General features: G+C 39.1%; 1 protein-coding gene across 25 annotated transcripts in view; it reads left to right on the forward strand.

The window, feature by feature from the left end:
• Positions 1 to 17774, forward strand: part of c2cd5 (C2 calcium dependent domain containing 5) — a 127425-nt gene that overhangs the window by 91935 nt on the left and 17716 nt on the right. For 19 of the 25 annotated variants that reach the window (XM_073066081.1, XM_073066090.1, XM_073066086.1 and 16 more), the window contains 9 exons: positions 1753 to 1816; positions 2214 to 2275; positions 8755 to 8856; positions 10637 to 10726; positions 11145 to 11229; positions 13503 to 13604; positions 16115 to 16165; positions 16320 to 16421; positions 17053 to 17243. In XM_073066081.1, coding sequence (XP_072922182.1) covers positions 1753 to 1816; positions 2214 to 2275; positions 8755 to 8856; positions 10637 to 10726; positions 11145 to 11229; positions 13503 to 13604; positions 16115 to 16165; positions 16320 to 16421; positions 17053 to 17243 — 849 coding nt within the window. The remainder of the gene's footprint in view (positions 1 to 1752; positions 1817 to 2213; positions 2276 to 8754; positions 8857 to 10636; positions 10727 to 11144; positions 11230 to 13502; positions 13605 to 16114; positions 16166 to 16319; positions 16422 to 17052; positions 17244 to 17774) is intronic. The other 6 variants (XM_073066091.1, XM_073066101.1, XM_073066083.1 and 3 more) reach the window with 5 other exon arrangements.

The following is a 17774-nucleotide window of genomic DNA, read 5'->3' on the forward strand; positions in this document are numbered from 1 at the left end:
TCTGTTCCTATCGCTCTCCAATGCTATGGTAAAGGAGATAGAACTGTGATCACAGGAGATAGAAATTGAGACATAGTTTCTGAAGATGCTGGAAATCATGATTGAGCCAAAGTACTGGAGACTCTCACCTCTAATTCCTCATTTAAACATCTACAGAAGGAAATAAACAGAGTCCAGATAATCGCCAACTATTTATTTCTGTCTCCCTAGATCCTGTCTGACCTACTGAGTTCCTCCAGCATTTGTTGTGCAGTAAAAAGGGAGAAGCTCTGTTGAATGAGACGAGGGCCAGTAGGTGATACGTGAACCAATGAAGAGTAAAGGATGAAAGGCAAATGGAGCTGGAAGGGTTAGAGTAGGGAGACAGAGGCAGGTGAGTGATAGGTGGAAGCAGACGAAGTGGGGGAAAAGGGCAGATGGAACAAAGGAGGATGAAGGTGGAGACAGTTGTTGGGGTGTGACAGGCAGGAATACAAAGAGCTTTGGTGTTGGAATCTGACAAGTAGGCAAGATACGGAGACCCATTCAGGACGTGGTAAAGGCCACATGGAACTGGCTGGGGGAGGGGAACCCAGTTGGTGAAGTGTGTGGTTCATTGGCAGACAGAACCAGGAGGAGAATGCGGCTGAAAATGGATGATGGGCGAAGGGAAGATAGCTCAAGGGGGTATATAAGAAAAGGAATAAAAAATGGGAGGACTAGAGGTGTGTGGGAAGGAGAGAGGGGGAAGTACAGCTGTTAAGAGTCACTTGAAATTGGAAAATTCAGTGTTTATACCTGTCTGTACCACTGAGTTGCATACTACTCGGGTAGAATAAAATGCTTTTCCCCTAGGGACATATACCTTGATTTTCTTGAGCTCCACAATATTCCACTGCAGTCAATTTCCACTGGGTTTTTTTTTTGAAGACTTTGGTATTCCACCAGATCAGGAATCTGGTCTCACTGCTTTATACTAGCCCACTTCAGGAAGTTATTCACACTTGTCCATTCTGGAAGTTATTCACATTTTAAACTATTCCAGTGAACAAGACATTGTATTATATTCAGTGTAAATATTCTTGTATTACTTGATTATATTCCACCAGGTCAACGTAAGCCTGCATTGCACAGTTAAACCAAATACAATATTTCATACCAAATTCCACCCTGTCTTCATCGCATCGTCATTACTGAGGCCTGACATGGTCATTCTGTGGTCATGGTAGAACTGTCAGTTCCTTGGGAAGACCAGATTGAAGAGGTGTTTGAGTGTAAGAAAGCCAAATACTAGAAGACAGTAGAGCAGTACCAGAGACTGGTGAAGAGCGGCATGATGCCAGGTAGATGTCTGGTGTAGTAGTTTTGCTGGCTGCTCACCTTGCAGAACCTACTCTCTCTGACATTATGGGGGTTGCAAAGAAAAGAGCCACAGTCACAGTGGTTGCTGATCGAGTCTCCAAATGGCTATGGATCAAAAAGTGTAACCTGTGGACCAGTGCTGCTGGGACACAAGCCAGGGCCTGATCAACCCCGGCTGGATCGCCTGGGCAAGAGTGTCTGATGCTGAAAGACCTGAAACATCCGATGACCCCAGGTTATATCACTGATACTGTGTTCCAGTGCATCCCAGGATGTATCTCCGCATCACTGATTGATATGAATACGTCTAATATTGCTGCACCATTTTCCACCACATCCAGCTTTATTAATAACACTTCCCCATGGTGCACAGAATGAGACTGGGACATTAACTTTACTGCTGTATTTCAGATCGATGATGCAGATGCTATTGAAGATATTCAGGCATTGTTGACTGATGCTCCCACACCACCTGGTAAGTCCTTAAGAAGATATTGAGTATATTTAAAGTGGAGGTTGATAAGTACTTCATTACTAAAAGTGTCAGATTTATAGGGAGAAGATAGTAGAATGGAGTTAAGAAGGAAAATAAATCAGCCATGATCGAATAATGACGCGACTCAATGGGTCTAATTCTGCTCTTTTGTCTTATGACTTTAACTGAGATTCAGTTGTCTTAAGGCTGGTGTGTGGGGAGAAAAAGCATTTCGTACTTCTTCATTCTTTTCTAATTTCAATTCAGACTTTCTAATATTTTTATATATTGACAGAAATTGAAATGTAGTTATTATCTGCCACTAAAGGACTGCAATAATTAGATTTGCAGTTGCTACCTTTGACATAAACTTTCTGAATGTGTTTTATGTTGACAGGTTTTTATAGCTGTAATACAGAGGTTATGCCAGGTATCAACAACTGGACATCTGATTTACAGGTAAATCTGTGTGGCTTTTGTGAGACCAAACATCCAGATTATTGTCTCGAGTAAAGTTAGGAAATATGGTAGGAGTAGTTTGGATACTTAAACTTGCTTCGGTATTGTGAGAATATTTTAAGAGAAGTTGGCAATCAAGTCTTTATGGATGGAGTTAAGAAATTGAAAAGGATCACCCATGTGCCTACACCTGGCCTCAGGGATAGGGAGATAGACATCCTTCCTGTACTTTCATCCAGTCACCTTAAGATTATGCTCCTTTGTACTAACCATTTCCAATCTGGGAAAAGGTCTCTGGCTATCCACTTGATCTGTGCCTCTTATCATCTATCCACCTCTATCGAGTCACCTCTAATCCTTGTTTGCTCCAGAGAGAAAAGCCCTAGCTCACTCAACCTATCCTCATAAGACATAAAGAAGTATAGATAAAATGATTAGAAAGAATATCAAAATGGCAGATATTCACTTTTCTATTTGGAAAAATAAGTCTTCAGAAGCTTTGTGAGCTTTTTGATAACAGTGATATTGCATATGAAATTAAAGGAATGATTGACCTGTTAGATAAATACTTGGGTCAGTGTTAATAATCGTAGGGGAATGATTTGTATGCAGGACATTCTAAGCAAACTAAATTGTATTAATTATGTATATTACAATAAAGATTAATACATCCCCAAAAGCTGATAATTCCATCTGAATAGTACAAATGTATTAACTGTACTGTTCCATTGTTCTCATCATTTGTTTCTTTCGATTGGATAATTATGTCAGTGAATCTGATATTTTCGTAAAGGTTGCCAGTATGGCTGGGCCAGTTAATGGGTTTTGCCAATGACAACACCTACAGTGTTAACCATAGGGTTGGGATGGGAGAAACATGATGATAGTAATGCAGCTGAATATCAAAAGGTGGTTAAACTCTTTTGTTGGAGAAGGTGATTACCTGGCCCAGTTGTTAACCAGGAGATTGGGGAGTGTATATGGAGGGAGAGACTGAGAAAGGATAGGAGGTCTAAGAAGAAAGACAAATTTACATTGAAGTTTAAATAACCAACGTGCTAAAATAGTGGGTTATCTCCCCAAGACATGATCACATCACCCCTCTGAATCTGCTAGAGAGGTATAGTGAACCAGAGAAGCATTATTTTTGGAGAAGATGCCATTGTCTGTCAGTCTGTTCTCTGACAAAATAGTGTTTTTGACAGTGATGCACTCATCTACAATAAGTTATTGAACAACAAGGGCATTGTTCACAAGCATACAGACGGTCTGGTTGAGTTGCAAGAAGGTCACTTTTAATGAACAATCTGCTGGAGGAACTCTGCAGATTGAGCAGCCTCTGCACAGTGTAAGGTAGGTGGGAATGCATTGTCAATATGACAGGTCTTGATGCCTGCAGAGTTTCAGCCTGTAATGTTGACAATTCCTCTCCTTACACAAATGCTGCTCAACCTGCTGAGTTCCTCCAGCAGAAGTTTTGTTGTTTCAAATTCCAATCTCTTGTGTCATTGGAATCTTAATGGGGTACAGCCTGCTGGCCCACAGAATCCACATGAACCATCAACCACCTATTTACATATCCTACATTCATTTCATTCTTTTCCCAAATTCTACCACTTGTCTATGTACTAGTAACAATTTACAGCAGCCAGTTATTTGGTTTTATACCAAGCTGCACATCTTTGGGATGTAGGAGGAAACTAGAGCATCAGGGAGAATCCCAGTCAGAGGGAGAATGTGCACTAGCAGTTCACCTGCTCTTGTAAAGAGCCATATTGAACCTTGGCCTTCTGTACTTTGAGGCAGCAGCTCACATAGCTGTGTTGCCAGGTTTTTAATTGTCAGCGAGATGTTCAATCTTGCAAGGGATTCATTGGTTGGGGAAAAGAGCAGTAAAATTATCCCTGAAGAGCATTGAGGGAGTAAAATAGGAGCAGTTGAAGTTGCTGCTCCTAAGGTGACAGCAATGCTGAAGGATACCAGAAGCATAGGAGGAAGTTACAGACTTGTCTAAGGAAGGTGGCAGCATTTCAAACTTGCTCTAACATAGAATTTCAAAACAGCATTTTGAACAAGGGAAAAATTAATAAGTAATGAAGGATTGAGTTGAGAAATGATGATTGAAGTTGTTGAGGGATGTAAGGCAAAGGCAGGTATTCTTTCTGCAAATAAATGGAACACCTGGAATAGTAATTGAGTAAATGACAGGGCTGTCTAGGTTCAAGTCATGGATTAGTGTACATATATGATGCATTTTGAGCAATCAGTTGCCTTGCTTTCTCTGGGTGCAGAGCATTACTTTAGATATCTTGAAACAAAAAGGGAAACTCTCAACTAGAAAAAAAATACTTATGTTTACTGTTATGTGTGGAACCTGCGAAATCAGTGTCATTCTGTCATTTCTGAAGTTATTCTTTTCCATCAAATCAACTTTTTTTTATTTGTTTTATCTCATTCTTCAAAATTCAATATTAATTCTTGAACTTCATCTTTCTTTAGAATACACATGCCATTACCTCAGTAATGCAAGGTAGTCTAATCCTACTTATGTGGGTTGACTTGATGCTTAGACTGTAGATGATTCTGTGTTCTAGAAGGATGAATATATTTTAACTACCGTAGATTCCGGATTTTAAGCCGCTACTTTTTTCCCACATTTTGAACTGCTTTGAACTTTGCGGCCTTTAATACGGAGCGGCTAATGCATTATTTTTTTTCATGCCGCCTCGTAAACATTTTGCCTCGTAACAGTAGACCAATAAAATTGATGAGTAGTTCACAGAGGTCCAATGAAATTGTACGATAAATCAAGCGCACTTTCACAATTAAATTATCGTAAATCAGTCATTTGTACTCACCCTCATCAACATGGAAAACACTCGAAGAAAAGCATTGTGCTGCCTTTATGGCAGTTATTTAGTTTATAATATTTTCGCTTAGTAATTCATTTTCTAGTTAAAGTTAGAAGAGTTTTAACTATATTTGTTTTCTGTACTACATCGCGGGATGCTATGACGTCACACCCGGTTTCGCCGCGTCTTGTGGGATACCAGTTTGCGATAAACGGAAAGGAGGGGGGGAGCGGCGGAGCCAAAACGCTGCTTTTAAGTTAAAGGCGATCAATAACTTTTCCTGGTAGGCTGCAGTATATATATTTTTTACCAGTCGTTAGGAGATATTGGAATGTTGTTCAGTAAAGAAGTATACGCAACGTATATTTAAAAGTAGCCGCGTTACGGGCACGGTTCGAAAAAAAGCATTTGCAATATGTATTTGTTTTTGTTACCATATGGATTTAATTAAAAGTTAAAAAATCCTCACGTGTAATATCTTTCTGTGTAAATATCTCATATTACAACGTGGGACACCTGCGGCCGAAAATCCGGTGCGGCCTTTACAAGTAAAAAATTGATTTTATTTCTAAAATTAGAGCCAGCGGCTTTTAATCAGGTGCGCTCTGTAGTCCGGAATCTACGGTAGTTAGTGAAGTATTATACAGGACTTTCAAATTAATACCCAAAATAAAATATATAATGGCCTTTGTTGGAATGTACATTGTAGCATGTCAGTAGACTGGTTACTACTGGTAACTGGATTGCTTTTGCAAGACTTGAACACTACCAAGTCACAAAGATATTTACCTTTAGATAATTGCTTTTAAATAGTGATGTTGTTGAAAGAGAGCAGGAATTTTAGAGTAAAATGTGTTATTAAGAATGAAGTGTAAAATGTATTAGGCATATCTTTACAAGAGAAAATTTGCAGATGCTGGAAATCAAAGTAACACACACAAAATGCTGGAGGAACTCAGCAGGCCAGGCAGCATCGATGGAAAAGAGTAAACAGTCGATGTTTCAGACCAAGACCCTTCATCAGGACTCGAGATCTTTCAACATCCACGACTGTAGTTCTGACTTTCATGCCCTATTTTAGATGTGTTTTTTGTTACTTTTGAAAGGGATTTCTATTTGAAACTTATTAAACTGGACAATAATTATTCCAGCACTTGTTAAGTTCTTATATTGAATCTAACTATTTACTATTTTGTATTTTTGCCCAACTATTTTTTTAAGTAGTCGTAAAGGATGAGAATGGCTCATCCTAAGCATAGTTTATAAGTATTACTGTTAATGAACTTCACGTAGAACATAGAATAGTACAGCACAGTACAGGCCCTTCAGCCCACAATGTTGTGCCAACACTTAAACCCTGCCTCCCATATAACCCCCCACCTTAAATTCCTCCATATACCTGTCTAGTAGTCTCTTAAATTTCACTAGTGTATCTGCCTTCACCACTGACTCAGGCAATGCATTCTATGCACCAACCACTCTCTGAGTAAAAAACCTTCCTCTAATATCCCCCTTGAACTTTCCTCCCTTTACCTTAAAGCCATGTCCTCTTATATTGAGCATTGGTGCCCTGGGGAAGAGGCGCTGGCTGTCCACTCTACTTATTCCTCTTAATATCTTGTACACCTCTATCATGTCTCCTCTCATCCTCCTTTTCTCCAAAGAGTAAAGCCCTAGCTCCCTTAATCTCTGATCATAATGCATACTCTCTAAACCAGGCAGCATCCTGGTAAATCTCCTCTGTACCCTTTCCAATGCTTCCACATCCTTCCTATAGTGAGGCAACCAGAACTGGATACACTACTCCAAGTGTGGCCTAACCAGAGTTTTATAGACCTGCATCATTACCTCACAACTCTTAAACTATCCCTCGACTTATGAAAGCTAACACCCCATAAGCTTTCTTTACTATCCTATCTACCTGTGAGGCAACTTTCAGGGATCTGTGGACACGTACCCCAAGATCCCTCTGCTCCTCCACACTCCCAAGTATCCTGCCATTTACTTTGTACTCTGCCTTGGAGTTTGTTCTTCCAAAGTGTACCACCTCACACTTCTCCAGGTTGAACTCCATCTGCCACTTCTCAGCCCACTTATTCATCTTATCAATATCTCTCTGCAATCTTCGACAATCCTCTACACTATCCACAACACCACCAACCTTTGTGTCGTCTGCAAACTTGCCAACCCACTCTTCTACCCCCACATCCAGGTCGTTAATAAAAATCACAAAAAGTAGAGGTCCCAGAACAGATCCTTGTGGGACACCACTAGTCACAACCCTCCAATCTGAATGTACTCCCTCCACCACAACCCTCTGCTATCTGCGGGCAAGGCAATTCTGAATCCACCTGGCCAAACTTCCCTGGGTCCCATGCCTTCTGACTTTCTGAATAAGCCTACTGTGTGGAACCTTGTCAAATGCCTTACTAAAATCTATATAGATCACATCCACTGAACTACCCTCATCTATGTGTCTGGTTACCTCCTCAAAGAACTCGTATCAGGCTTGTTAGACACGATCTGCCCTTCACAAAGCCCTGCTGACTGTCCCTGATCAGACTATGATTCTCTAAATGCCCATAGATCTATCTCTAAGAATCTTTTCCAACAGCTTTCCCACCACAGACGTAAGGCTCACTGGTCTATAATTACCTGGACTATCCCTACTACCTTTTTTGAACAAGGGGACAACATTCATCTCCCTCCAATCCTCCGGTACCATTCCCGTGGACAACGAGGACATAAAGATCATAGCCAGAGGGTCAGCAATCTCTTCCCTCGCCTCGTGGAGCAGACTGAGGAATATTCCATCAGGCCCCAGGGACTTATCCGTCCTAATGTATTTTAACAGTTCCAACACCCCCTCTCCTTTAATATCAACATGCTCCAGAACATCAACCTCACTCATATTGTCCTCACCGTCATCAAGTTCCCTCTCATTGGTGAATACCGAAGAGAAGTATTCATTGAGGACCTCGCTTACTATCACAGCCTCCAGGCACATCTTCCCACCTTTATCTCTAATCGGTTCTACCTTCACTCCTGTCATCCTTTTGTCCTTCACATAATTGAAGAATACCTTGGGGTTTTCCTTTACCCTACTCTCCAAGGCCTTCTCATGCCCCCTTCTTGCTCTTCTCAGCCCCTTCTTAAGCTCCTTTCTTGCTACCCTATATTCCTCAATAGACCCATCTGATCCTTGCTTCCTAAACCTCATGTATGCTGCCTTCTTCCACCTGACTAGATTTTCCACCTCACTTGTCACCCATGGTTCCTTCACCTTATCATTCTTTATCTTCCTCACCGGGACAAATTTATCCCTAACATCCTGCAAGAGATCCCTAAACATCGACCACATGTCCATAGTACATCTCCCTGCAAAAACATCATCCCAATTCACACCCGCAAGTTTAAGCCTTATAGCCTCATAATTTACCCTTCCCCAATTAAAAATTTTCCTGTCCATGTAGTCAGCTCTGGTTAGAATGAGTTAATCAGAAAGCTGACTAATTGCATCTTGATTAAATTATAATTTGTATTTATATTTCTAATTTGGTCTTTACAGCCCTAAAGGGAATATACCTGCTACTGATTAATACACTTTCTCTTCCATTTCCTTTTTAGATGTTCACTTCTGTGCGAGTGTTCCGGCTGAACAATGTTACCAGCCTTACATCACAGGGACTTAATAAAGCCTTTAGTGATCTTTGTGAAAATTTACTGAAGGTAAGAGGCTGATATTGTAGATAAGAGACAAGCTATTGTAGAATCCAATAACTTGAATCTTATACTACTGTTAACCAGAGAATTTCTCTCAGAAGTAAGAACAGAAATCAAGTCACAATTACTTTTTACTGGAATTCTTATTTGTAACTTCTTGTCACCTTTGCAATTTTCTCCAGAACTCTGAAGCTCAGCATTCCTCTAATCCTGATCTTTCGTACATTTGCTGTATTCCTCTAATCCATAAGTGGTAGCTGTGTCTTCACCTGTCCATCAGTCCAGCTGTGAAATCCTGTCTACAAGCCCCTTGAATTAAATTTCCACTGCTAAAATGCTCAAAGGCAGCATTGTATGCAATTCTAGGTGTATATTTTGTAGGATGTATGTTAAAGCTGCTGTGGAATAGGAACTCTTCTGACAAGAGCAACACCAAGTCCTTTTTTCTTTACTTGAAAATGTTAATTATTGGTAGAAGATGGAAGAATAATATTCAATTTGGAACATCTTTGCAGGTGAAATATTAGAACTTTGGTTTCTATATACTGAAAGTATAGTTAGCATTTGGTTCATTACAAACTGGATTCATGTGCCTGAAGAGATCACAGAGAAAGCTGCTGGACTATATTTTCCCATTCTTTATCCTTGGTTGTTTTGCTGTCTTTGGGATAGGTTGACAGTGCAAGGTAGCAAGGGAGGAAGTGTTACTCAGTTTAGTTTCGGACAAGCTTGATGGATCTGATGGTTTTGAGAATAATTTTTAATGTACGAACTGTCCCTGAGCAACATACAGATTCTAGTTTTATAGATGTCATTTTCTGTTGTCAGTTATGTCCATTAATTGGAAAATACACAAAAATCAGTTGGTGTTACAACCATAAATAATATCAGTTGATATTATAACCATGCTGTGTTGTAATGAATGGCATCAAAAGCACTTAGCTGATGTGAAAGAGTAACTACTAAAAATGGAGAGAAAGAGAAACTAGTTCTGCTTTTTGTAGGAATGAGTTTGTGTTTGTCAGACTCTTAAATTTATTAATAGCTCATATATATCTAGAAATGTCCGTAAGTAGGTTGTTTGCAACCTGGGACAGATTACAAAAGAAGAATTTGTATATTCTGAAGTAGGACCTGTATGGTATGGAAGGCTCCTGTAAACATGTTCACTTTGACCACAAATTAGCCTTGTGAGAAGCCAACCTATCAGCTAGATCTGTATATTGATTTGTCCTTTCCTGCCTGGATGTATTTCAAAGTTCAGATTAAGTTTAATATCAAAGTACATATCCGTCACTAGATACAACCCTGAGATTCATTTTCTTGCAGGCATACTCAATAAATACAATAACCATAATAGAATCAGTGAAAGACCTCACCAACAGAGTTGACAACCAGCATGCAAAAGACAACAAACTGTGCAAATACAAAAAGAAAGAAAAAAAGAAGAAATAATAATAATAAATAAGCAAAAAATATCAAAAACATGAGATGAAGGGCCCTTGAAAATGAGTCTGTAGGTTGAGGGACGGTTCAGTTTTGGGGTGAGTGAAGTTAGCCCCTCTGGTTCAGGAGCCTGAATGTTGAGGAATGTTCCTGAACCTGGTGTTGTGAATCCTGAGGCTCCTATACCACCTTCCTAATGGCAGCAGTGATAAGAGAGCATGACCTGGGTGATGGGATGCAATTATGGTACTTTAAAGTATTAGTAATTCTTTCTGTATGATCGTTGGCATGGTTCTGTCTTTCATGTCTAACCAATGAATAATTTTTCATTAATCCCTAGAGTCTGTATTTTAAACTGCGGTCCATGGTACCTTGCTGTTTGTGTCATGTGAATTTCAATGTTGCATTACCAGAGGATGAATTAATCCAGGTATATTCAAAATTTAACATTGATTATTGTCATTCTTCAGTCCACGAGTATAAAGGAGAACAAAATAATTGTTACTTCAGATCCAATGCACCATTTAAAAATACATAATAAGCATAAAGAACAAAAGAATGAAAAACAAAAAAATGTAAAGACAATTCTATAAAATAGGGTATGCATGCTATATACATAGACTGATTGTATGTACATAAAGTGATGCTAAGTAATGAGTATATCATTGACAGTGGGTGGGATAATGGGTGGAGGTTTTTGAGTCTAATGGTCCTGACGTGGTTGCTACGTAGCCTTTTCCCTGATGGGAGTGGGACAAACAGTCCATAAGTATGAAGCTTAACATTTACAGTGATATTTAATGATCCAAATACCCGCAGTGTGGATTTCACTTGATGTGTTTCTACAGGTTGCAGTTACAGCTGTTGCAATAACATACGATAAGGACCAAGCTCAATGCACCAAGGTTTGCAACGATAAGACTCTCTTAAGAGGTAAAGTGGTTAAGAGATAATAAGTGCCATTGAAAACAGTCATATTGATTGCTCATGATGTCTAAAATCACCTGGAAACTATTGAACATTGTTGTTTTGTGCATCATAGAATTTTTCTCTTAATCATCCACGTGAGGAAGTACAGTGGAGTACTTTAACCTACCAATCTCTAATATTGTTCCTTCACCAAAAATAAACACAAGGGATTGTGCAGATGCTGGAGATCCCGAGAAAAATACACAGAATGCTGGAGCAACTTAGCAGGATAGGCAGCATCTATCAAGAGGAATAAAGAGTCAACATTTTGGGCCAAGACCCTTCACCACATGCGTGTTGCTCCATCGCCAAAGAATTAGATGTGGCTAACATCCATTACAATCAGTATGAACCTCGATATGGGGGAACATGGAAAGAAATGCAAACTGTTGAGTCTATTTTTGATGATTATTTTCTCATCAGAAACAGACTTACTTTTCAAAAAGTACTTGGAAAATGTGATACTTTATATACATTAGCAAAATTGAAGCCAATTGTATTAAAAGGTTACTGATGGCATGATATACAGAGGAGGAGTATTGTTTTACAGATTGAATGGAAGGATATAATGACTTAGCCATGATGAAATGGAGCAGACTTGATGGACTGAATGGCCTAATTCTACTCATATGTCTTATCATCTTGTATAGTGATCACCCAAAAATCAGTATTCAGACCAAATCCTTTTTGATGCATTCTTGGTTGTTCTATCTGTAATTCCAATTTTTCCACTCACCATAGAAGTTGGAAATGTAGGACATATCAAAGAGAATAACAGAGGATTTCTAAAGGGGGTGGACAGACTGATAAAATGGACACAATACAGCAGATGTTGTTTAACACACATGTGAAGTGGTGCATTTTGGTAGGAAGATGGACTGAATTATACAAATGTAAAATGTGTGCAAGGCCAAGTAGGCTTCCAGGTGCATGCGCACAGATCTTTACAGGCAAATAGAAAAGTTGAGCAGTTGTTTCAAACTTAAAATATGTGTGAGAGAGTACTTGTTACTGTTATATTTTGTAAATTAGTTATACACTACCAAAACAGGCACTTCAGCCTACTGAGTACACTCCCAACAATCAAGCACCCATTCACACCAGTCCCACTGTATTCTCACCACGTTCCCATCAAATTCTCAGATTCTGTCATGCACCTACACAGCAGGAGCCAATTAACCCACCAAGATGCACATCAATTCAACATGGGAGGAAACTGGAAAACCCACATTATAGCAGAGATTATGCAGACTTGAGACAAACAGTAATGGAAATGGGGAATGAGCCCGTGTTTTAGGAGCTCTAACAGCTGCACTATTCAGTCTCTAATTTAAGCTTCACCTAGAGTGTTGTTTAGTTCTGAACAGTACTCTTTGGGATGGGTCGAAAAGCTTGGAGAGAGTACAGAAAAGATTTAATGAACTATCATGAAGCGATTTGAGTTATTGGGAAAGCTGGAGTCGTTCTTTTGTAAGACAAAATTAAGGAAGATTGAAGAAATGTTCTCAACTATTAATATTTTAGGAGCAAATAAGGAGACATTGATGTTCCGTGTGTGCTATAAACAAAATGCACTGCAATTCCTCAATTAGACTAATCTAACAGCATCTCCCAAACCTGCAACCATTGTCACCAAGAAAGACATAGATTTCCAGTACCCCTGTAGGTTCCCCTCCAAGTCTAACTTGAAAATATGTTAATGTTCCTTTGTTGAGATCTAAATCCTGAAACTTCCTTCCCAATAGCAAGTTGGGAATGCTTTCACCAAATGGACTGCACCATCACCTCAATGGCAATTAAATGCTGGCTTTGTCAGTGGAGCCCAGATCTCTGAAAAATGAATAAATAAATGCATTTTGGAGTTAGATTTTCTCTGTATAGAAGGCATGGGTTTATTGTAACTGGCAACAGAAGCAAAGGCAAGGAGAAATCTTTTTACAAAGTTATGTGGAGTACACGTCTGAAAGGATGCTGGAAGCAGATTCAGTGATAATTGTCAAAAGACTGTTGGATAAATACTTAAAATTGCTGAATTTGAAGACCTTTGGTGAATGAGAAAGTAAATCAATTGCTTCTTTGGAAAAGTCTGCACAGGCCCAATAGATTCGGTGGTCTATGGTTTCATGATAAGTTCATGTAGATATTATGGAAGTACAGATGACAAAATATTTCTTCTGGAGTATCCCTTAAATTGTTATGATATGCATAATTATTTTTTGCTTTTCTGTGATGTATAGCTTCTGCTGAGAATGAAGAACAACTCCAGTTTACTTTGGAACTCTGTATGGAATCACAGTCCAGTCAGTCAGCTGTACCCTCCTCTCCCAGTAACGCTGCGGGTAAGACGACAGTGTACCAGATATGGTCATTTAAACTACTTCTCTTTTTGCATGTCAAAAATAGTACATCATTTCACATGATTCTACTTCAATCTTTAGTGACATTAGAAACTAGTCATGAGGTAACTAAGTGTTGAAACAGCAAAAGCCAGTTAAATTTCAGTCCAAGTCTCAGCAGACATTTGCTCCAGTTTGATCTAGCAGTTCGTAAGAGAAACCAGGAAAGTGAAAAAAGTTATTCTTGGGTAAAACAAAGTTGCCAGAACATTGAAGAGTTGTCCCCAAATGATGAATTTATTTAATAGAGTAAATGAGGAAAATCTGCACACAGAGTGTGAAAAACACAAAATACACTACACACCCAGGTTTGCCCAAACCTGCCACCACTATCACCAAGGAGGACCTAGGCTTATAGGACATGGGAATACCACCCATTGCAAGTTCCCTCCAAGCCACACAGCTTCCTGAGTTAGAAAAATATCACTCCTCCATTGTTAGATCCAAACATTAGTGAAATTAATTCCTCTCAGCAATTAAGTATTCATTCCGATTGTGATGTCCAAAGATTGCAACACATCAGCCACCTTACAGTGACTTTTTTGAAGAAGCACTTAGAAGTTGGATTGCATAACACTTCATTTTGAAGACATTGTGCAACTGGCAAATATTTTAATCCTGAGTAGACTGATTTCTAAACTGAATTGCCACACACAAAAAAATTAACTATGTACTTCAGCCATTAGCTCACTTGGAAGTCTGACATGATTTCTGTGTTAGGGACGTGTGATGTATGCATTCTTCAAAACACTTTTTTTGGAACATTGCAAGGGGACATAGACTATGTTGTCCTTTGGACATCTTTCAATAATCCTGGGATATTGGGATCCTATTTTGTTAGTGCGAACATGCTAAGCGTGTTGCCTAAGTCCTTCTGTCTACTGCCTCATGCCCCACCTCCCTTTACCTGCGCATGGCTAGACTTTGCACCTCCCAGCTTTGCTGCACCCAACCTGCTTGTGCCAGCTTCTGCTAAAATATGACAGTCTCCCTGACCTCTCTGCTAAAACAGCATTGCCCAAATCCCAACACTCCTCCAACTTAATTGCTGATTTTCCACTCCTACCTCTCAAGAGGACCAAAATAGTTCTTCCCATTATGTCTTTTCCAGTCAGGTAAATACCATAGGATGCACTTTAATTTCCAGACAAAAATTTCTAGTTCTTAAAAATGCATTTCTGCTTACAGATACATAAGTACCAGATGGTTGAACTTTGTTACTATAAGCAAGTGTGCATCTTTCAGTTCTGAACATGCATTTTGATTTTCTTTGAGCATGTAACTGTTCAATATTTTACTGCAAGTTTCAACTACTTAAAAAAAACCTTAATTTGTGCACATCAAATTATTAACTTCAAATAGATTAGTAATTGTGACTAAATTTGATTGTTCAGCATATTTAAATGCATTTGGTAGCATTTTTATAATATAATTTTATGATAAATTACCAAGACATTTGAACAAGAATCCAAGTCTGTATAACTGGTTTTCCATGTGTATCATGGGGTGTCATCCTAACTATTATAGCTCGGGGTGTCAAAGTTCAATTCCAACGTCTTCCATAAGAAGTTTGTACATCTTATCCTGTGAGCTCATGGGTTTTCTGTGGGTGCTTCGGTTTACATTCCAAAGACCTACCATTTAGTAAGTTAATTGATAATTGTAAATTGTCCTGTGATTAGCTAGGGTCAGATAGATGGGCAATGCAGCTTGTTGTGGTCGGAAGAGCCCTTTATCTTTAAATAAATGAATAGGTCACTTAAAAAACCTTGTAATCAGTGAAAATAATTACTGCATAAAATCTCTATAAAGTGGTTCATGCTGTAGAATTTATAATGTTTGAAAAATATCAGTAATTATGTAAAAGGAATTATTATCTGTAATTGCCACTCTCCTGTTGTTTCCCACTGCATGAGAGGCTTTTGCAGAACAGTATTGTGCCACAGTAGCGTTAGTGGATAGTAGATATACGAGAGTAGTCTCTGCAAGTTCCTTATAAAAAGCTGAATAATCAAAATCTTACACATCAGTTTGTATCAAAGTGTTTCAAAACATTTTAAACAAATTATTAAAATTCTGACATAAACTGAGCAAGATACATTGAACAAACAGCATCAGCTTCAATCATTTTCTGGTTAAGATCTCTCCTTCATGAGGTAGATTGAAAATGTTAATATTTTTTAAATGCTGATGTCTAATCAATTAATGTTCTGACATTGCATTTATTTTCTCCTGTTTAAATCTTTGGTTATGAGAAGAATTATTACTTAGGCTGTGACTTGAATCTGAAGGTAGTATATGGTGACATGCAGTATACATACTTAGATAATAAATTTACTTTGAACTTTGCTTGAGGAAATAATAAAGGCTCTGCCCTAATGCTATACATAATATTTCCTAAAGTGTGCTAGAATTTTGGTGATCCATACTCATTCACAAAATCATCTTCTTAGGCATTTCGGAAAGTGGCAATTTGCCGGCTGTCTCTCCAGCAGTACAAAGGGGTAAGTAAAGCAGGCTGTTAACTTAGCTGAAACAGTGGGTCTTTGTTCTCTTTTCATGACCCTTTTATGCAGTGATGATTGGCTCATCAGGGGAACGTTGCAAAGGGCAATAGACATCATCCATTTTTCTTTTTCTTTTCTGTGTGTGTTTTAGCCACCTCAGTTGATTACAGTTCCTTTGCAGACAGATGCAGCAGCTGGATAGAGTTCATTAAGCAGAAAGCTCAGACCATAAGACGTGGATCAATTAAAACAAGTAGGCGGAAGTTACAGCTTATCACGGTGATAATAATCTAAGACATGCCTATGATCCTCCGTTGGTGAAGGATGGACTATCCTACCCAGCAATGGCAATGCAATCAATAGCACACGCAATCTGAGTGTGAAAGCTGCATCTTTGTCTGGAGAATGTTTAACAAAAATTGGTTAATGTTTGACAGCTTTAACCTTGAGCTGAACATGATAAAAACTGCATTCTGCTAAAAGTAACATCTTTCACACTCTTAATCAAAATCTCCTTTCAGCAAAGAAATGCCTTCCTTGATTACTTTTTGTATGGAGGTATCGCCAATGCAGCCATCGCTATTTAAATGCTCATTTGGGGAGGGACGAGGGGGTGGAGAGATTCCCCTTTTGAAGGAATGTCACTGTCTTTGAAAACTCCCCTTCCGGCTGTTTATGCCTTCTTTTTTTGCATGTTCTGCATGATCACCTACTCTTTAATGCAGCTCATGCCTGCTCCATCACTGAGCTTCAGGCGCTGAATGTATCACTGCAGCTGCTCGGAAACAGTCTGATTTTTTAAAAACTCGCAATCAACTAAACAAATTTAGTCTTTCAATACTAATTACATTCTACTTTTTTTCTGTCTCTTTCCACCCTTGTAGTTGCTTCACTTGACAAAGCGAGTCCACTGGCTGAAGCCCACACACGTCATCGCTCACCGATCTCATGCACAACCTCCACAGTCACTGTTGTGGAAATGACCCCTCTCTCTTACATTCCTGGTGCAAAAATAACCAAATATCTTGGAATCATCAACATGTTCTTCATTCGTGAAACCACATCACTGCGGGAGGTGAGCAACATTTCAGAGGTCAGGATCTGTAGAGAGATTAGTGTGAAGCCATACATGTTGCCAAGTAAGGGAAAACTGCTGTATGCTACATGCTTGATATTGTGGAATTTTATATAGAATTAACAGTAACAGCTTACCTACTTTCCATTTATATAAAATGTAGAGCTTCCATATGTATATCAGCACCGGAGAGCCGTTCATTGATGACGTAGTGCGAGGTTTAAAAGCAGCTCGGGTGCTTTTGGCTTTTTTTCTCAGCAGGTGCCAATCAGCACAGGGCCAATGAAAAGAAAGGAAGTGTAAACAAAGTGTCCATTGTATAGGTGGGGCATTGTTAGAGCGGTCCGCCTTTGGCTCAACAGGTTTGGCCGAGCACAGGTGGAGGTTCTAAGTAAGTAAAGTTTCAAATAAGTTTTTTGTTCTTTTAGTACATAGCTTGTTCACTGAGAATGGATCCGGAGATAGTGGTCTGTTCCTTGTGTGAGATGTGGGAAATTTAGAAGACCTCCAGTCTCCCTGATAACTACATCT

This window comes from Hemitrygon akajei, chromosome 14 (genome assembly GCF_048418815.1).
Source record: "Hemitrygon akajei chromosome 14, sHemAka1.3, whole genome shotgun sequence".
NCBI lineage: Eukaryota > Metazoa > Chordata > Chondrichthyes > Myliobatiformes > Dasyatidae > Hemitrygon > Hemitrygon akajei.